This window comes from Hemiscyllium ocellatum, chromosome 14, assembly GCF_020745735.1.
Source record: "Hemiscyllium ocellatum isolate sHemOce1 chromosome 14, sHemOce1.pat.X.cur, whole genome shotgun sequence".
NCBI classification, from domain to species: Eukaryota; Metazoa; Chordata; class Chondrichthyes; order Orectolobiformes; family Hemiscylliidae; genus Hemiscyllium; species Hemiscyllium ocellatum.
Window position 1 is genome coordinate 1927557 of NC_083414.1, and position 21713 is coordinate 1949269.

At 41.6% G+C, this 21713-nt stretch overlaps 1 protein-coding gene across 6 annotated transcripts in view; it reads right to left on the minus strand.

Annotated features, from left to right (window-relative positions):
• Window positions 1-21713, minus strand: part of usp19 (ubiquitin specific peptidase 19) — a 156583-nt gene that overhangs the window by 126405 nt on the left and 8465 nt on the right. For 5 of the 6 annotated variants that reach the window (XM_060835291.1, XM_060835287.1, XM_060835286.1 and 2 more), the window contains exons 3-4: window positions 17162-17452; window positions 5011-5055 (exon numbers count right to left, since the gene is read on the minus strand). In XM_060835291.1, the coding sequence (XP_060691274.1) occupies window positions 5011-5055; window positions 17162-17297 (181 nt within the window). In that variant the 5' untranslated portion in view covers window positions 17298-17452. The remainder of the gene's footprint in view (window positions 1-5010; window positions 5056-17161; window positions 17453-21713) is intronic. The other variant, XM_060835289.1, reaches the window with a different exon arrangement.

The following is a 21713-nucleotide window of genomic DNA, read 5'->3' on the forward strand; positions in this document are numbered from 1 at the left end:
GCCGAAGGGCCTGTTTCCACACTAAGTAATCTAATCTGTTGACATTTACTCTGTTTTCTGGCTAATTTTCTATCCATGTTAACATGTTATCCACTCCACCTGAACTCCTACTTCACACAAACTTGTGGCATCTTGGAGGGACTTGTTAGAGCAATGATACTGAACCCTATCTCTGGGCTGGTTGGCCTGGGTGCAGATTCCACTTAGTCCAGAGGTTTGTCTTAACATTTCTGAACAGGTTGGTTAAAATTATGCATGTGGCATCTTTTTAAACGTCTCTCTTTTATCCACAATACACATTAGTCCTTTCAAGAACTCCAATAACTTGGTTAAATATGATTTAATTGATCCAAAAAGAGTGAGAATAAGTAGTTCACAGATAATAAAGAAAGTGCAGATGAAAGGAACAAATATTTTATTTTGACTTCACAACAGAATGCTTCACAAAAAAGATTCTTGTAATAGCTGCAAATGAACTTCAATGGAAAGTGGAGGAGGAGAATGCTAGGGACAGCACCAGGCATACCTGAAGGTGAGGGGTCAACCGGGTGAAACCACCAAACAGGACTACTTGCACACCAAACAGCATACACAAGTGGTAGAGCTAAGCAATCCCAGAACCAACAAATCAGATCAAAGCTTTACAGTCCTGCCACATCCAGTCACGAGTGGTAGTGGATGATTAAACAACTCACTGAAGGAGAGGCTTCAATGATGGACGAGCTTAGCACATAAGGGCAAAAGATTAGGCTGAAACTTCTGCAGCAATCTGCACCCAAAAATGCCAAGTGAATGATCCATCTCTGTCTCCTACAGCAGTCCTTAGCATTACAGATACCAGTCTTCAGTCAATTCAATTCACTCTACCTGATATCAAATTATGGCTTGAAACACAATATTGCAAAGACTGCAGGTCCTGACAACATTCTGGCTGAAGACTTGAGCTCCAGAACCTGTCACTCCCTGAGCCAAGCTGTTCCAATATAGTTACAACACTGGCACCTACCAAACAAACAATGTGGAAAATTGCCCAAGTATGTCCTGTATACAAAAAGCAGGATAAGGCCAACCTGGCCAATTACCGCCGTCAGTCCATGCTCCATCATCAGTCAAGGAAGGGCTCATCAACAGTGTTATCAAGCAGCACCTGCTCAGCAACAACCTGCTCAGTGACACTCAGTTTGGGTTCTGCCAGGATCAGTCAGCTCCTGACCTTATCATAGCCTTGGTTCAAACATGGACAAGAGAGCTGAATTTCTGAGGTGTGTGAGACAGCCCTTGACATCAAGGCTGCATTTGACAGTGTGTGGCCTCAAGGAGCCCTGGCAAAAATGGAATCAATGGGCATCAGTGGGCAAACTCTGCTGGTCACTCATACCTGACACATAGGAAGATGGTTTTAGTTGTTTCAGACCAGACATCTCAGCTCCACAACACCTCTGCAGGAGTTCAAGGTAGTGTCCTAGGCCCAACCACCTTCAGCTGCTTCACCAATGACCTTCCCTCCATTATAACGTCAGACATTGGGATGTTTGCCGATGATTGCACAATGTTCAGCACCATTCATGACTCCTCAGATACTGAAGTAATCCATGTTCCAATACGACAAGATCTGGATAGTTTCCAGTAACATTCACGCAACACAAATACCACACTACAATCATCATCAAGAGGAGACAATCTAACCACTGCACCATGACATTCAATGGTGTTACTATCATTGAATCCCGACTATCAACATCCTGGTGGTTATTACTGACCAGAAACTCAACTGGACTCACCACACAAACACCTGCTGCAAGAGCAGGTCAGTGGCTAGGAATACTGTGGCAAATAACTCACCTCCGGACTCCCCAAAGCCTGTCCACTATCCACAAAGCACAAGACATACGTGTGATGGTGTACTCCCATTTGCCTGGTTGGGTGCAGCTCCAACAACACTGAAGATGTTTGACACCATCCAGGACAAAGCAGTCCACTTGATTGGCACTGCATCCACAAACATTCACTCCCTCCACCACTAATGCTCAGTATAGCGTCAGTGTGAATTATCCACAAGAGGTACCACAGAAATTCACCGAAGATCCTCATGCAGTACCTTCCAAATCCACAACCACTTCCACCTAGAAGGACAAGGGCAGCAGATACATAGGAACACTACCCTCTACAAGTTCCCCTCCAAGCCACTCACTATCCTGACTTGGAGTCAAAATTCTCGAATTCCCTCCCAAAGGGCATTGTGGGTCAACCCACAGCAGATGTACTGCAGTTCACCTCTCACCTTCTCAAGGCTAATCGGGATGGACAATAAATGCTGGGCCCAGCCAGCAATGCCCACGTCTCACAGAGAAAAAAATAATTTTAAAAAATCAGGAGATGAAAGAAGAAAGGAACCAGCTGAAATAGCAAATCATTATGGAAATGGTGATAAGCAAATTTATGGAGCTGCAGGCTGGCAAACCTCTGTCAGACTTCATTCTATGGTCTGAAAAGGTGGTTAATCGAGGTAGATGTGGTGCTCATTTTCCTAAAAATTCCTACAGTCTGTAAAGGTTCCATCAGATTAGAAAAAGTAGCAAATATAATCTCTTCTCTCAGAGATAAACAGAAAACAGGAAACAATAGGCCAGTTAGTGTGACATCTATTGTGGGGAAGCTATGCAAAATGATCATAGGTGACACAAAAATGCGAGCAGTTGTGAAGTTTGTGAACACACCCAAGACAGCGTAATCAACATGCAATTCGATTGACTGATCATTGACACAGTTTGACTATTAGAGACCAGGCTTGCTGAGAGCTCACTGAATGAAAAACATTTCACGCTCATCTGGCAGGACAGAATTCTAAGGAGTGAATGAGCAATGTTTAGACTTTGCTACTCTTAACAATAGAAGCCCCCCTCAAATCAAAGTAGAATTAGACTTTATTTTCACAGATACTCCAGTATAGAAATAGTTTAGCATGTGTTCTTTGTCTGATTTGCAAATAACTGGGCCAGTTAACTCCATGATTATCTATGCTCCAACAGTATGCTTCACTACAAAGACAAAAGACTTAAGAGATTGGTTTTGCTATCAGCAGAATCCTCAGGTTAGAATATATTTACCTACAGGGGGATATCAACACCAGATTGGATGTGGGATGAGGTATTAGTCTTCTGCCTCACATTATGTGAAAGATAGAGACTACTCTTGTTTTTTGGAACATCAAGTTTTGTGTAACTAATGCATACAGTGGCAGTGTGATTGGACAAGTAATGCAGAACCTCAGGCTAATCTTTTTTGGGGCCAAATCCCACTATGGCAGGTGAGGAAAGGGGAATTCATTAAAAATTCTGAATGAAAACCTGGCCTAATGGCAATCATGTAACTAATGTGCATTGTCTTAAAAACTGACCGAATTCAGTCACATCCTTCAGCAAAGGAAATCCATCCTTATCTGGCCTGGCTTACGAGAATCCAGACCTGTAGCAATGTGAGTGACCCTTATTTATTCTCTGGGCAATTACGAATGTATAACAGATATTGCTTTGCAAATGATACTGATATCCCACAATTGAATTTAAAAAATGCTTCTTTTAGAACAAGCCATACCAAAGGTGTGCTGGGACTATCCAAGATCAGGGCACTAGGCACCAGCTAAATCTGACCACTACCATGTATCTGACTGTGGCAGAGAGCACTCACTGACGTGCACCAGGTTTAGAAAACAATCCTTTGATGTTTTGCACTCAAAACAGAAACAGCAGTAGTCGAGTGTGTGGTGCTGGAAAAGCACAACTGATCAGGCAGCATCCGAGAAACAGGAGTATTGACGTTTCAGGCATAAGCCTCATTCCTGATGAAGGGATTATGCCCAAAATATCAATTCTGCTGTTCCTTGGATGCTGCCCGACTGGCTGTGCTTTTCCAGCACCACACTCTCGACTCGGTTCTCCACCATATGCAGTCCTCACATTTTTCTAAAGAAACAGCAGCAGCCACACTGCTGACTTTGTCAACACAATTGAACCGGAGCTGTCTAGCATTCTCAGAGAGCACAGCTGACAGAGTCATGCGCCAAGACATCATCGACCACAACTGAGGAACTGAAGTACATCCACACTGTGACGAGTTTAAATGAAGTACATTAGCTTTGCCATCATGAGGAGGATTTTCTTCAGCTAAGGGTGAAGAACTCATTGCCACAGAAGGCAATGGAAGAAAGTAATTAAGCATATTTATGACAGAGATAGACAAGTTCTAGATATGTGGGTTAATTACCTTGCAGTAAGGGAATCAAATGTTACAGGGAGAAGGCAGAGGAATGGGATTAAGAAACATATGAGCAACGATCGAATGGCAGAGTAGACTCACTGAGCCAAGTCGTTTAATTCTGCTCCTAAATTATGGTTTTATGAAGCACATTAATTTGACTAAAAGCAAAGATCTCTTATTTGCATCTAGCAGCACACCTGACTAAAGTAATGAGGAAATGTTTATCGATTTGTGCTTTGAAGTGCACTGACCTATTAATGCTAATACCTATTTTCTTAAAAGAAAGAAATTTAAATAATCTGGCTGGTCCTACTGTAGAATAGATTAGTTTATCACTGCAAACTGCTCTTAGCATCAGTAACTGGTCTAAAATATTACTACTTCACTACTTGTGCACAAAGCTCAATAATAGTCCCTCCAGATATAACTTAGAAAGATAGAATCTATGAATGCGGTGTCTAGTAATGGTCAAAAGCTCCTGCAAATTAATTTTGCACCCTGTCCACCCATACTTCACCAATTTGCCCAAACCTTAAACTAGTCCACTGTTCAATTGTCTTTCAATATTTCTTGCTATTCCAATAATTCCAATCAAATACAAACACAATTTGCTGTAAAAGCAATTTAATGTATTTGGGTTACAGATAGTAACATTCAGGCCAAAAATGGGGAGCACTCCCTTAAGTTTCACACTCATCATTAAATGCATTCAGCTGCAGGACAATTAAAGCACAGGCAAGCTTTGAGACTTACCGTTACTGTCTATCTCTTGCAATGCATCCTCATTGCTTGGCAAATCTAACAATCACAATATACAGAAACAGATTCAATAGATAGGTAGGTTCAGAAGGCAAAATATTTCTATATCCTCACATTAATTAAAGTCTACATTTTCCAAATTGGTCACAGCTTTTTTTATTAGTGGCCAAACTCATAGCATTTCATGGCCAGTGAATTGATTAGCATGCAATAGCCTCCATCCCATCACAACAGCCCCTTTTCCCTATCCTCGACAGGTCAATCAGTAACTGTTCACTGGTCATGGGTCTGGGCATCTTAGAGAAACAAAATTAAAAGGATTTCATTTCTTGAGAATCATCAACAATCATGTTCAAGAAAATGACAACCAATCTACACAAGCTCCTGAAACCATCACTTCAAATACATCAGTTGCTTTGTACCTCAAAATTTAAAAAGTAAATCAACTAATCTTTCTGGTCTTCAGAATGTTTTGCTTTCTGCTCCTCAGCCTTTACCAACAGAGCTGTGAAACAGGCTGCAGCAAGGCAGTAGAAAATACTGACAGCTGCTCTCTTAGTCTCCCCCATCTCTCCAACATTGTGAGAAGGTACAGAAGGGGTGGTGGGTGGGTGGCAGGCATAAGCTGTGATCAAAATGGCTCCAGAATACTTAAGACAAGACCACAATACACAAGGTCACTTATTACAAAAAATGAGATTCTGGGTGGAGAAGAGGAACAAAAAGGTACCTCTGTGTACAAACACAATCACTAAACATCATGCTACTGGTGAATATGGTCATAAAAGACTAAATCAAGACTCTATTTTAAGTGGGGTAAGAATAGCAAATTGGGGAAGGTATATTACACCTTTGGTTCAACCACAACTGGAGCATTTCATAAAATGGCTGTCAAAATTGTATAAAAAGGACAGAGCAGAAAAGATTTATAAGGCTGACACCAGGAATACAGGGTCTCCACATCAGGAAAGGATTGACAGTCTGGGACTTTTTGCTTGGAAGACGACAGAGATGTGACTAGAGAGGTCTTTAAATCAACGAAAGGCTTTGATTAAATGGATAACGAGAGATAAGTTTTCACCCACAAGATAAAATTAACAAAAGTCCACTGGTGTGACAGAGTCATTAAGGAATCCAATATGGAATTCAGAAAAAGTATAAAACCTCTCTCTACAGTTTGAGAGAAGGGTACTGTTGGAATTCAATCTTAATTTTACTTCTCTCTCCACAGATACTGCCAAATCTGCCGAGTTCCTCCAGCACTTCGATTTTATTTCAGCAGTATATAGACATTTAAGGGAAACTAAATACTCATTTGAGGGAGTAGGGAATAAATGACATGATCACAGATTTAGATAAGAAAAGACAGGAGGAAGTTGAAGAAGAGTGTCAGCTTCTGTAATGATTAGTTGGGTCAAATGGTTTGTAGCTACATTAAACGCGACTCAGTTTGGTCAACCTCATGCTGTTATTCGCTTCATAATTCTGAGAAGTGAGATAGAACATGTATTAATATCTCACCTCACCATTTCTCAGAAGCAGGATAACATTTTTCACTATTCAATCCAAAACTGATAACTTCCCAATCCTGCACAGGAGAAGTTGCTGCAAGGATTCTCAGGTCATCTTTCTCATGCACAATAAAATTACTTAGTTTAAAGTCAGAGAGGACAAACTAATAAAGTAAAAATGCAGACATAAATAGATTGCTATATTGATCTGAAGTTACAGCCAGGCCAGTTGTGCATGTTTTGCAGACCTACATAGCTGCTAGTCTAGCAATGTCAATTTTAGATTTCTCATCCATCTTCAAACCCTTTCATAGCCATTTCACATCTGTACCATCTTCTCCAGGCCCTGTACTGTTCTGTACTCTTTGAAACCATTGGGATCTATGCTCCAACTATTCTGACATTTAGTCAATTCCCCAATTTTCAAGTCTTGCTACTTAAAAACATGCTTTTAGTATTCTAGACTCCAGTCTTTGGAAATCCCCCTTCAGCCTCTTACTATCTTTGTGGTCTGATTAAAACCAACCTTTGGCCAAGTTGTTGACTCCTTTTCCAAAACATTCTCTTCTGCTTTGAATCGCTTTGTTCCTTTTATCATGGTACAGATACTATATAAATGCAAGTTAGAATCATAAACATTCACAGCACAGAAAACGGGTCTATTCCTCCATTCTTGCTCTGGCCAAAAGACGAGCCATCCAGATTATCCCATGTTCCCTGCATCCAGTATTTGGTCCAGAACCATATGTTATGAAGCTGTAGGTGTGTACTGTACCTTTAAGAGAGTTGAAAAGCTAGCAAGGACTGACTGAAAGCACACAGTCCGGAACAAAGTAAAAATGTAACACTCGGTTGAAACAAATATCTGGGTTTGTGTTGCTATGAAACAAAAATAAATTCAAATTCAGACAGTTTAAATTATGCCCCAAGATACTATATTTCAAATTAGATTGGATTTTAATGTTTTTGATGACATTGAAACCAATTAAATGATACAATGTGTTGGAGTATCAAACCAGACATTTGAACATCACTCATCAAAGTTGGGGAGAACTACCAAGAACACCAACAAAATACAGACTCCTAGCTCTCTGAAAGGTACCTATCTATAAGAAGTTTGCGCAACAGTTCATCGAAGCCAACCTAGAAAAAAATTTAGAGAAAAAGCTACAAAGGCAAATCAACAAAGCTGACTGGTTTTGAAACATGCTCTTTTTGTAAATCTTAATAGGGGCATAATTTTTTATTTGGATCAGAATTGTAGAGTGGGAGGTAAAATATACGTTTAAGAGAAAGGAGTGGTACAAAGCTGGTATTTTAATGTTCTCTGTTGGACTTAAAAGAATAAAATTGTTAATTTTTACTTTAAATAGCGACCTCTGGGATAGTTCTTTGCCTCTCGAATATAAACAGATTACAGTATGAGGTGAGCTTCTCTGTGTGTTGGGTTTAAATTAGTAGAGGGGTCTACCCGCATCGTAACACCTGGAATAAAAGGCTAACATTCTATTAGCTTTCCTAATAGTTTGCTGAACCTACATGGTGGCCTTTAATCACTTATCAAAGACACTTAGGTGCCTTCATACACCTATACTTGCTAACCTTTTTCCATTTAAGAAATATTCTGCACATCTGTTTCTCTTACCAAAGTCAACAACCACATATTTGACCACACTGCATTGTATGCCAGACATTTGCCCATTTCACAAATCTGTCCAAATTCTCCTTAAGGATACATATTTCCACTTAGCTTTATATCATCTGAAAATTTGGAAATATAAAACTTGGTTTCCACACCCAAATAGCTGATTCAAATTCTGAATAGCTAGCACTAAAAGGTCCACTAAAGGATAAAAGGAAGTAAGGTTGTGTGTCAAACCTGAGAAAATGGGTGAGATTCTCAATGATTACTTTGCATCAGTGTTCACCGAGGAGAGGCACGTGATGAATGCTGAGATTAGAGATAGAAGTTTGTTTATTCTGGGTCACGTTGACATAAGGAGAGAAGATGCGTTGGGTAGTCTAAAGGATATTAAGGTGGACAAATCCCCAGGACTGGATGGGACCTATCCCAGGTTGCTGAGGGAAGTGAGAGAGAAAATAGCTGGGGCGCTGACAGATATCTTTGTAGTACCCTTGAACACAGAGGAGGTGACAGAGGACTGGAGGTTGCTCATGTTGCCCACCTGTACATGAAGGGTAGTAGGGATATCCCAGGTAACTACAGAGCAGTCTGCCTGACATCAGTGGTGAGAAAGTTGCTGGAGAAGGTATTGAGGGATAAAATCTATTTATATTTGGAAAAGAATGGGCTTATCAGTGATAGGCAACATGGTTTTGTGCGAGGGAGATCGTGCCTTACCAACTCAAAAGAGTTCTTTGAGGAAGTGACCAAGTTGATAGATGAAGGAAGCGCTGTAGATGTCATATACATGGATTTTAATAAGGCGTTTGATAAGGATCCCCGTGGTAGACTAATGGAGAAAGTGAAGTCACATGGTGTGCAGGGTGTTCTAGCTCGGTGGATAAAGAACTGGTTGAGCAACAGAAGACAGAGAGTAGTAGTTGAAGAGTTTCTCAAAATGGAGAAAGGTGACCAGTGGTGTTCCAGGGGATCAGTGCTGAAGCCACTGTTGTTTGTGATATACATAAATGATCTGGAAGAGGGCATTGGTAGTCTGATCAACAAGTTTGTAGATGACACAAAGACTGGTAGAGTAACAGAAAGCATAGGGGACTGTCAAAGAATACAGGAGGATATAGATAGACTGAAGAGTAGGGCAGAGAAGTGACACATGGAGTTCAATCCAGGCAAATGTGAGGTGATGCATTTTGAGAAGTCTAATTCCAGAGCGAACTATACTGTAAATGGAAGAGCCTTGGGAAAAAAGTTGATGAGCATCTGGGAGTTCAGGTCCATTGTACCCTGAAGGTTGCTGCGCGGGTGGATAGAGTGGTCAAGAAGGCATATGGTATGCTTGCCTTCATTGGACGGAATATTGAGTATAAGAGCTGGCAGGTCATGTTAAAATTGTACACGACATTGGTTCGGCCGCATTTAGAATACGGTGTATAGTCCTGGTCATTACCAAAAGGATGTGGATGCTTTGGAGAGTGCACAGAGAAGGTTTACGAGGATGTTGCCTGGTATGGAAGGTGCTAGCTGTGAAGAGAGATTGAGGGGGTACCTGATTGAGGTCTACAAAGTCATGAAGGATATAGATAGGGTAGATATCAATAAGCTTTTTCCCAGGGTGAAGGATTCAATAAAGAGAGATCATGCTTTCAAGGCGGGAGGTGAAAAGTTTAAGGGGGATACACACGGCAAGTACTTCACACAGAGGGTGGTAGGTGCCTGGAACGCTTTGCTAGCAGAGGTAGTAGAGGCAGGCACGGGAGATTCATTTAAGGTGCGTCTGGATAAATGCATGATCAGGTGGGGAGCAGAGGGATACGGATGCTTAGGAATTGGGCGACAGGTTTAGACAGTGGATTTGGATTGGCTCAGGCTTGGAAAGCTGAAGGGCCTGGGCTGTAAGTTTTCTTTGTTCTCTTTGTCTTTTGAGAGCAGCAGCATTTGCTCGGGACTCGCCTGAAGGCAGCTGAGTTAGCATACTTTGACAGACCGTCTGTAACCAAATTGCAGCAAATTACAGCCCTCAGGGCTACTTTGAATGCTGTGTGCATCCAGACTGCCAAAAGGGAAATCCTTTTTGCAAAACAGAGGTCATTTGAGTATGGTGATAAACTGGGTAGATATCCAACGTACTTGGCTAGAAAGAAAAATGCTGCCAATCTATTACATCCATCAGAGTGTGTGCTGGTACTCGGACTTGCAATGCCAAAAAGATTGATGCAGCATTTAGGAAGTTCTACTCTGAGTTGGATTGGTCAAAGGGCTGTGAGGACAGATTAGCAAAGATGAAGTCCCTTTTTTTTTTAAAGACCCTGAACCTTCCAGGTGTAACTTCAGAGCAGACATCTTTTCTGAATGCCCTTCTGATAATCCAAGAAATACAGGAGGCAGTAAAGCAGGCCCAGAGCGGTAAAGTGCCCAGCACAGACGGATTTCAAAGTGAGTTTTATAAGGAGTTTATAGACATGCTGGCCAGGCCACTGTTGGGTATGTACAACTAATCGTACGCTCAGGACTGCCTTCCGACCGCTCAGAGAAGCAAATATTTCTCTTATTCTCAAGAAAGGGAAAGCCCCAGAGGATTGCCCTTTGTACAGGCCCATATTGTTACTGAACGTGGATTTTAAAATTCTGTTGAAAATGCTGGCGTGAAGTTTGGAAAGGGTTTTGCCCTTCAGATAGGTTTTATTAAAGGTTGTAGGTCTACTAATAATATTAGAAAAGTATTAAACATGGTCCAAGTACGCCACCAAGGGTTGATTCCATGCTTGGTAGTCTCCCTGGATACACAGAGTGTTTGACTGGGTGGAGTGGCTGTAGCTCTTATGTACTGAAGCGGTTTGATCTTGGAGGAGTTTTTGCCAGGTGGGTGGCAATGTTATGTAGTGACCCGAAAGCAGCAGTTCTCACTAATGGTATAAGGTTGGACAATTTTAGTATCAGCAGAGACAGCTGACAAGGGTGCCCTCTCTCGCCGCTATTATTTACATTGGTAATAGAGCCGCTGGCAGAGGCCATCCAGTCGGACCTCAACATAGTTGTCCTGGAGGCAGGCATAATGGAGACAGTGAGGTCTGCAGATGCTGGAGATCAGATGTGAGAGTGTCATGCTGGAAAGGCACTGCAGGATAGGCAGTATCTGAGGAGCAGGAAAAATCGATGTTTCAGGTTGGAGCCCTTCATCAGCAATGAGGCAGAGAGCCTCAGCGGTGGACAGATAAATGGGAGCACCACCCCCCTCTCATTTATGTCTCCACCCGAGGCTCCCATGGTCTGCTCCTCAGATGCTGCCTATCCTGCAGTGCCTTTCCAGCACCACACTCTCAACTCAGGTAGGCATAAGATCACCCTTTACGCAGATGACGTCCTTCTCTTTTTAACTGATCTAATTTTATCTGAGCTTCATTTAATACAAGTGGTTAATTTGGTTCGTTTTCAGGGTATAAAATTAATTTTATCAAGTCAGAAGCCATACATGTGGGAGGCCTGACTAAAATATCTGATCTTGGGAATGGAACCAGTTTCCCTTTTAGGTGGTCACAGGGAGGTTTCCTGTATTTAGACCAGGGTGATAAAAATGCCTTGGGTCAATTATATGAAGTTAACTTTATGCAGTTGTTAGAGAAGATAAGACAGGACCTTCGACACTGGGAGGATCTTCCGATATCCTGGTTGGGTAGAATAGCTCTGGTTAAAATGAATGTTCTTCCTTGCTTATTAAATCCCATGCAAATACTTCCTTTGATGCTGCCTAGGCAAGCACTACAGAAGCATTACAGTTGGCTTGGATCTTTCATTTGGCATCATAGGTGGCCTCTTATTAAGCTGGACAAATTGCAGCTTCCACAGGGGTGGGAGATTTGGATTTCCCAAATTTTAAGAAATATCAATTGAGTTCCTTACTATCCTGCAGGGCTGACTGGGCCTGCCAGGACCCACAGTCAATCTGGTTGGACATCGAGAAGGGGACATGAGAAAACTTTCGCAAATAGAGCTAAGGAGAATCCAAAGAGTTTTTACAAATACATTAAGAACAAAAGGGTAACTAGGGAGAGAATAGGGCCCCTCAAAGGTCAGCAAGAAGGCCTTTGTGTGGAGCTGCAGAAAACGGGGGAGATACTAAATAAGTATTTTGCATCAGTGTTTACTGTGAAAAAGGACATGGAAGATATAGAATGTAGGTGGTGACATCTTGAAAAATGTCCATATTACAGAGGAGGAAGTGCTGGGTCTCTGGAAACACATAAAAGAGGATAAATCTCCAGGACCTGATCAGGTGCACCCTAGAACTCTGTGAGAAGCTAGAGAAGTGATTGCTGGGCCTTTTGCTGAAATATTTCTACCATCAATAGTCACAGGTGAGGTGCTGGAAGACTGGAGGTTGACCAACATGGTGCCACTGTTTAAGAAACCTGGTAAGGATAAGCCAGGGAACTATAGACCAGTGAGCCTGACATCGGTGGTGAGCAAGTTGTTGGAGGGAATCCTGAGGGACAGGATGTACATGTATTTGGAAAGGCAAGGACTGATTAGGGATAGTCAACATAGCTTTGTGCGTGGGAAATCATGTCTCATAAACTTGATTGAGTTTTTTGAATAAGTAACAAAGAGGATTGATGAGGGCAGAGCAGTAGATGTGATCTATATGGACTTCAGTAAAGCGTTCAACATGGTTCCCCATGGGAGACTGGTTAGCAGGTTCAGGTCTCATGGAATACAGGGAGAACAGGCCATTTGGATACAAAAATGGCTCGAAGGTAGAAGACAGAGGGTGGAGGGTTGTTTTTCAGACTGGAGGCCTGTGATCATAGAAGTGCTGGGTTCACTACTTTTCATCATTTATATAAATAATTTGGATTTGGGCTTAAGAGGTATAGTTAATAAGTTTGCAGATGACACCAAAATTGGAGGTGGTGTCGTGGACAGCGAAGAGGGTTACCTCAGATTCCAACGGAATCTTGATCCAATGAGCCAATGGGCTGAGAAGTGGCAGATAGAGTTTAATTCAGATAAATGTGAGGTACTGCATTTTGGGAAAGCAAATGTTAGCAGGTCTTATATACTTCATGATGAGGTCCTCGAGAGTACTGCTGGAAAAAAAAAGACCTTGGGAATGCAGGTTCATAGCTCATTGAAAGTAGAGCCGCACGTAGATTGGATAGTGAAGAAAGTGTTTGGTAAGATTTCTTTTATTGGTCTGTATTGAATACAGGAGTTGGGAGGTCATGTTGCAGCTGTACAGGACATTGGTTAGGCCACTGTTGGAATATTGCGTGCAATTCTGATCTCCATCCTATCAGAAGGTTGTGAAAATTGAAAGGGTTCAGAAAAGATTTACAAGAATGTTGCCAGAGTTGGAGAATTTGAGCTAGAGGGAGAAGCTGAACAGGCTTTGGCCTGGAGTGTCAGAGGTTGAGGGGTGACCTTAGAAAGGTTTTTAAAATCATGGGGGGCATGGATAGAGTAAATAGACAAGGTATTTTCCCTGGGTGGGGGAAATCCAGAACTGGAGGGCACAGGGAATATATAAAAAAGACCTAAGGGGCAGCTTTTTCACGCAGAGGGTGGTACATGTATGGAAGGAGCTGCCAGAGGAAGTGAAGGAGGCTAGTACAATTAACATTACAGCACAGTACAGGCCCTTCGGCCCTTGATGTTGCACCGACCTGTGGAACCAATCTGAAGTCCATCAACCTACACTATTCAATTCTCGGCAAATGCCTATCCAATGGCCATTTGAATGCCCTTAAAGTTGGTGAGTCTACTACTGTCGCAAGCAGTGTGTTCCATGCCCCTACTAGTCTCCGAGTAAAGGAAACTACCTCTGACATCTGTCTTTTATCTATCATCCCCCAATTTAAAGCTATATCCCCTCGTGATTGCCATCGCCAGAGGAAGAAAATTCTCACTGCCCACCCTATCTAACCCCAGATTATCTTATATGTCTCAATGAAGTCACCTCTCAACCTCCTCCTCTCTAATAAAAACAGTCTCAAACAAAAACAAAAAAAAGTCCCTCAACCGTTCCTCATAAGGCATTCCTTCCAGACCAGGCAACATCCTGGTAAATCCCTCTGCACCCTTTCCAAAGCTTCCACATCCTTCCTATAATGCAGTGAACAGAACTGTAAGCAATACCTTTAAGTTCAGGTGCACCAGAGTTTTATACAGCTGCATCATGACTTCATGGTTCCAAAACTCAATTCTTCTATCAATAAAAGCGAATACACCGTATGCCTTCTTAACCACTCTATCAACATGGGTGGCATCTTTAATGATCTAGTTACACAGACACAGATCTCTCTGCTCATCCATACTACCAAGAATCTTACCATTAGCTCAGTACTCCAAATTCCTGTTGCTCCTTCTAAAGTGAATCATCTCACATTTTCCACATTAAACTCCATTTGCCACCTCTCAGCCCAGCTCCGCAGCTTATCTCTCTGTAACCTTCAACATCCTTCAACACTATCCACAACTCTACCGACCTTAGTGTCATCCACAAATTTACGAACCCATCCTTCTATGCCCTCATACAGGTCAAAAATGACAAATAACAGTGAATCCAAAACAGATCCTTGCAGTACACCACTAGTACCTAAACTCCAGGATGAACATTTCCCATCAACCATCACCTTCTGTCTTTGTTTAGCTAGCCAATTTCTGATCCAAACTGCTAAATCACCCTCAATCCCATGCCTCCATCTGTCCTGCAATAGTCTACCGTGGGGAACCTTATCAAACGCCTTACTGAAACCCACATACACCACATCAATTGCTTTACCCTCATCCACCAGTTTGGTCACGTTCTCAAAAGAACTCAGTAAGGTTTTGAGGCACGATCTACCCTTCACAAAGCAGTGTTGATTATTCCTAATCAACTTATTTCTTCCTTAATGATTATAAATCCTCTCTCTTATAATCCTTTCCAACACTTTACCCACAAACAAAGTAAGGCTTGCTAGTCTAATTACCAGTGTTATCTCTACTGCCCTTCTTGAACAAGGGAACAACACTTGCTATCCTCCAGTCTTCTGGCACTATTACTGTTGGCAATCACGACAGAAAGATTAAAGCCAAAGGCTCAGCAATCTCCTTCCTGGCTTCCCAGAGAATCCTCGGATAAATCCTATCCAGCCCAGAGGACTTACCTATTTTCATGCTTTCCAGAATTGCCAACATGTAAAACTCAATCGCTCTAACTGAGCCATCACATCTCATCCTAACATAAGCCTTCCTATTTCTCTTGACGAGATTCAACTTCCTGTAAACCACAGTTGCTGTGCTCAAAAACTTCCTCCCTGCCTGACAGGTACATACTTATCAAACATCCGCAATAACTGTTTGAATAAGCTCCACATCTCAACTATGTCCATCCCCTGCAGTTTACATTCCCACCCTATGCATCTTAAATCTTGCCTAATTCCATCATAATTGCCTTTCCCCCATCATAACTCTTACCCTGTGGTATACACCTTTCCCTTTCCACCACATAAGTAAACATAACCGAATGTGGTCACTATCACCAAAGGGTTCACCTATCTCCAAATCTAACACCTGGCCTGTTTCATTACCCAGGACCAAATCTAATGTGGCCTCGCCCCTTGCTGGCCGGTCCACATACCATGTCTCCTGCATACATTGCGACAAAAATTGACCCATCTAAACTACTTGAACTTTGGTATTCCCAATCAATATTTAGAAAGTTAAAGTCCCCCAAAACAACTGCCCTGTCACACTCGCTGCTATCGAGGATCATCTTTGCTATCCTTTCCTCAGCATCTCTGGGACTATTCGGACGCCTATAGAAAACTCCCAACAGGGTGACCTCTCCTTTCCTGTTTCTAACCTCAGCCCATACTATCTCAGTAGATGAGTCCTCAAATGTCCTTTCTGCAACTGTAACACTGTCCTTGACTAACAATGCCACACCATCCCTCCCTTTTATTATTTTCTCTGTTCTTTCTGAAAGAATCAGTTGAATTTTGCAAGATAATCACCAACACAACAACTCTCTCTCTAACCAGCAACTACATCACCCTGGAAGGTAGACCACCTATCACGTTCTGCAGACTTTTCACCTTACAGCCTTTTTTTATTAAAAAGGAAAAGGAAAGTAATACCCAACTTCCTTAAATTCCTCATTCTCCCAAGCCACCTGGATCACTAGTTCCAGAAGATTTCTGATGTTTTCTTCAGTGAAAATTGATGCAACTTGGCTTCTCTGAAACTTCATTATTAGGAAAGCTACCAGAAATACACTTACACTTGAGTTAAAAACATTGGCAAGTACTGCATTAAGTTTTGGTCGCCTGATTTATGGAATGAATGTAAACATTTAGAAAGCAAATCAGAGATAGCTTACTAAATTAGCCCCTCAAATGGCAGTTGAGGGTAGCTTCTTATCTGGAAAGGTTGAACAGGCTTGGCTTGTATTCAACATTCCCTGTAATATGTTTACCCAATACACGGATCTTAGAGGTCTGAGATTAACAGTGGAACCTCACAACAGCACGTAACAGGAAGAAAGTTACTTGTATCCACCGAGTTTAGACAGTAAGAGGTGACTTGATTGAAATAAAAGATCCTGTGGATTTTTGATAAGGTAGATGTGAAAAAATGTTCCATATTGCAGGAAAACCTAGAACGTAGGATCATTTACAATAGAGAGAAAACTACATTTTTCTGAGATTTGTATTGCTTTGGAATTTTTCAGGAAGAGGCAGTGGAGGCGGAGTCCTTGAATATTTTCACAGCAGCCGATGATAGCTTCTTCACTCTTCAGGGAGTGAAGAAGCTATCAGGAATGGGTAGGAATGCACATTCAAGGCTACAATCAGATTAGCCGTGATCTTACTGAATGGCAAAGCAAATTTGAGGTGCTGATTGGACAACTCCTGCTCCTTGTTTGGATGCCCCCTATCCAAGATTACATGTCATGGGGAACTATTACCTTGACTCAGATTGGACCATCATTATCTGATTTAAATCTCTTTACCTTTCTTGGGCTCACCACCGACAGTTGTCTTTCCATCCTTGTTCTCTTGGTTGACTTTGTCCTTCAGTTTCTTCTTGTTTGTGGCCTCCTCCGGATTCCAACCTGGTTTCCTCCTGTTCTCAGCCGTGCCGGCCATTTTCAGTTTCTTGGCCAACACGGGAGAGCTGCTTGCGTCACTAATGGGGTCTGGCTCAGGATTTTGTCGCTTCTTGCCTGGCCCAGCTATTTTGGCGGCTCTGACTGGATGAGCTCTTGAAAAATGAAAGACTGGTCTGGTCACAGCAAGTCAGACTGCAACAAAAGTTATGGACAAGTTATTCACCATTTGTGAAACTAGAAAATGCCTTTCAACAGTTTGTACACTTTTAGTAATATTAAAATCACAATTCTGTTCAGCAGTAACAGCTTCACTTCTCATGACTTCAGCAGAGAGTATCAATACATATTTGCTGTGAAGTGTGGCTGCCTATTTGAAGGTGAGTGTGCTGTTCAGAGGTTTAAGGGTTCACCTTTCAAGTTCCACAAATCTGGACAAACATACCCAATACAATATTGACAGACTATTAACCGAGACCGCACCCTGTCCTTTCAGATGGTCAGAAAAGATCCCAAGAAAGCGTGAGTGCGCATTCTGGTGTGCCCATCAATAATTATTTCTTAACAATATTGAATTTTTTAAACAAGAATTAACTGTTGATGCTGGAAATCAGAAATCTTAACTCTGCTTTCTCCACAGATGCTGCCAGACCTGCTTAGTTTTCTCAGCAATTTCTGCTTTGGTATTCATTTAATCTAAGTTCCAAGAAGATAGTATATTGATCAAAACCATATTTTTAACATCAAGGTACAGAATGAGATATCAGGTAAGGCAGGTGATCAAACTGGCAGGCTTTAAGGATCATCTTAAGAGTTGTAAACAAGTAGATGGGTTAAGGAGAGGGAATTCCAGAGCTAAAGGTGCAGCAACTAAAATCAGAGATGTATAAGAGGTCAAAATTGTAACAGAGTCCAGATATCTCAAGGGTTTAAACCGTAAAACGTGGCTAAGGCAGGCCAACAGGCCCACTGAGTTTACTATGTCATTCAACGAGATCACAGATCACGAGCTCCACTTCCCTGTAACCCTCGAATCTAACAGGTTAAAAGTTTTGTCTCTCTCAGCCTTGTGCATGAGAAACAGAGGGGCCAAATGTAAAATAAAACAAAACTATTGATGCTGGAGATCTGAAACAAAACAGGAATTGCTGGAGAAACTCAGCAGGTCTGGCAGCATTAGTGGAGGGAGAAACTGAGTTAATGTTTCGAGTCCAGTGCCCTTGTCAGTTTGTGTTTACTAGTGGCAGAGATTTCAAGGTCAAGGACCACTTCCCAGAAACACCTGCCAAACGTGGTGGGAGATTCAGGTCTAGGATCAGGTTTGTCAGCCACACAAGGACCTACAGAACCCACGAACAGTGACACGGATTCTCAGAAGTGACAACCGTACTCATTAGTGGGTTATTGCCACCACCAACTTTGGGACAACATAAGAACTGAAAAGCACTACGTGGATCTTGACACTAATCTCAATTTACTCTATAGGTCTGCAGAACAGCATCAAGAGGAAATAAGAGGTTCAACATAGTTTCCTCGTTTGTCAGCCAAGAGGATGATATTCTGGTATACTGGTATTCTTGCCAAATATTGTTAGGAAAAACAAGTTTATTTGTAAAAACAAGATAACTGGGTGTTCATTTTGCTATCTCTGCGTGGAACTCTACTTATAGGCACCTAGGTGAGATTTGCATACCTCGAAGAAATTTTGGAATTATGCTAAGTCTTGCGAACATAAATAAGAGACTTTACTTGGTACTAAAATAATTGTACTATGGTTTCAGAACAGGATTAATAGACATTCAACCCTCACTGCTTGAAGTGTAATCGATTACCACCTTTCAAATGTTAACGGAGATTTGAGTGGACTTTCAGAGCTTGAAACTAAGACATCACTAGGGGTTGAGACCAGTAAAGGAGAAATTGCTCCTGTTCATTAAAGGAACAAGAACAGGAGGGCATAAAACTAGTGATTTAAAAAAAAATCATGGTTCAGCACTTTGGGCAATGAGGGATGGGCCCGGATGGCGGTTAGATGTCAGCCGTATTGTTGTAGGTCTGCAGTCACGTGTAGGCCAGACCGGAGGAAAGGATGGCAGATTTCCTTCTCTAAAGGACAATAGTGAAACAGATGGATTTCGACAACAATCAGCAGCGACTGCCACTGGTTCATTTTTTTTTACTGAATCCAAAATTTCGCCATCTGCCATGGCAGGTTTCAAACCAGTGTCCCCAGGATATTAACTCGAGGTTTTGGATCACCAGCCCATTACCAATACACCATCACCTCCCATATTGACTTTCAGCTGCCTAGGATCCAGAGAGTTTCTGATAGCCAATGATCTCTGGCATTCAAAAATTGAATAAACGAATCAGTAGCCAGATGCCAGCTAAATCTCACTCTGCTCACACCCCGAAGTCATGCTGTCTTAGCTCTCCTCCACAACTGCTTGCAAAGCAGTGTAAATACAACTGGCAATGAGTTCTAGTATGCTGTTTTCACAAGTATAGCAATTCCTTATCCAGACCTTGGATGTAAAAACAGTCCTCTTCCCGCTTTAGACCACAATAATAAACAGAACAATGCTGTCTTTGTGTTATACTCATACTACAAGATCATAAGGGATCAGTTTCAATCTAGATTGGCTAGGGAAAAAGATACACTTTAAAACACTAATAGGAAAGCCTCCAAAAGCTTAAAAAGAATCACGTCACTGGTTTCCAATGAGATGCAAACATCTCATTTCCCTGAGGCAATGGCATTTGAACTGAATTTCACAAACACATCCTTACGAAGCACTTGATCAACCAACTAAAAAATATTTTCTGTAACAAAACAAGAAATAGATTTTTCAAGTAGAATTGCTTAATTTCTTTATTCATTGAATAGGAATACTGTTTAAAAAAAAAAATCAATATTTGCTGCCCATTCCAATTTACCCATATTGTCATTATCCAAAATTTCCACAGATACTGCCACGTCTTGACAGAGAAACAAATCCTGAAAAACTATCCATGTTTTTCTCATTAGGTATATCAACAACAGTGCTCAGAAATATTTCGGATGAACCAACTGAAGTTTTATTTTATTTTTGTAAGGGATTTGGGTGTTGCTAGGAAGGGCTAAATTTGTTGCCTGAAGTTATCACTGCCACGCGATTTCAGATGGAAGTTAAGATTCAAATGAATTTCTGGGGATCTAGAGTCACATGTAGGCCATAAAGGGCATTAGTGAACCAGGCCGACAGCAGTTACACGGTCTTTATTAGACTAGCTTTCAATTCCAGCTTTGTTTCATTAAATTCAACTTTCAACACTTATGGGGAGATTCAGTTTGATGGAAGGAAGCAGAGGTTAATAGTGGAAGGATGAATGTCAGACTGGAGGCCTGTGACTAGTGGTGTAACTCAGGGGTTGGTGCTGGGCTCATTACTGTTTGTTATTGACATCAATGATTCTGATGAGAATGTACAACGCACGATTAACAAGTTTGCTGATGATATTAAAATAGGCGTAATTTTGGACAGTGAGGAGGGTCATCAGAAATTGCAGCAAAACCTTGATCAGCTGGGGAAATGGACTGAGAAATGACAAATAGAGTTTAATATAGATAAGTGCGGGGTCTTGCACTTTGGGAAATCAAATCAAAGTAGGAGTTTCATGGTGAATGATAGACCCTTAAGGAGTGTAGTGGAATGGAGGGATCTTGGAGTTCAGGTGCATGGTTTTCTGAAAGTGGAATCATAGGTAGACAGGGCAGTGAAGGCAGCTTTTGGCACACTGGCCTTCATCAGTCAGGGCATCAAGTATAGAATTGAGAAATTATGTTGCAGTTATAAAGGACATTGATGAGTCATACTTGGAGTATTGTGTTCAGTTTTAGTCACCTTGTCATTATAGGAATGTTAGTAAACCGGAAAGAGTGCAGAAGAAAGTTATAAGGGTGTTGCCAAGACTCAATGGCCTGCGTTATAGGGAAGATGGACAAGCCAGAAGTTTTTTCTTAAGAGTGTAGGAGACTAATAGGACCTTATAGCCGAGTACAAGATCTGAGAGGCATGGATAGGGTGAACGCACTCAGTCTTTTTCCCAAGATTGAGGAATCGAGGACTAGAGGGCATCAGTTTAAGGTTAGAGGGGAAAGAATAAAAGGGAACTGGAGAGGAAAGACTAAAAATGCGAACCCATGGGGCAACTTTTTTTTTTACATATCATGATAAGCATATGGCATGAGCTATCAGCGGAATTGGTTCAGGTGGGTACACTAACAACATTCAAAAGACATTGGATAAATAGATGGACCAGAAAGCATTAAAAGTATATGGGCTAAGTGCAGAGAAATGGTGTTAGCGTGGATGGACATTTTGGTCGGCATGGATCAGTTTGGGCCAAAGGGCCTCTCTCCATGCTGTAGGACTATGACTCAATATTTGATCCCATTTCATTTCCTCTCTTGCAT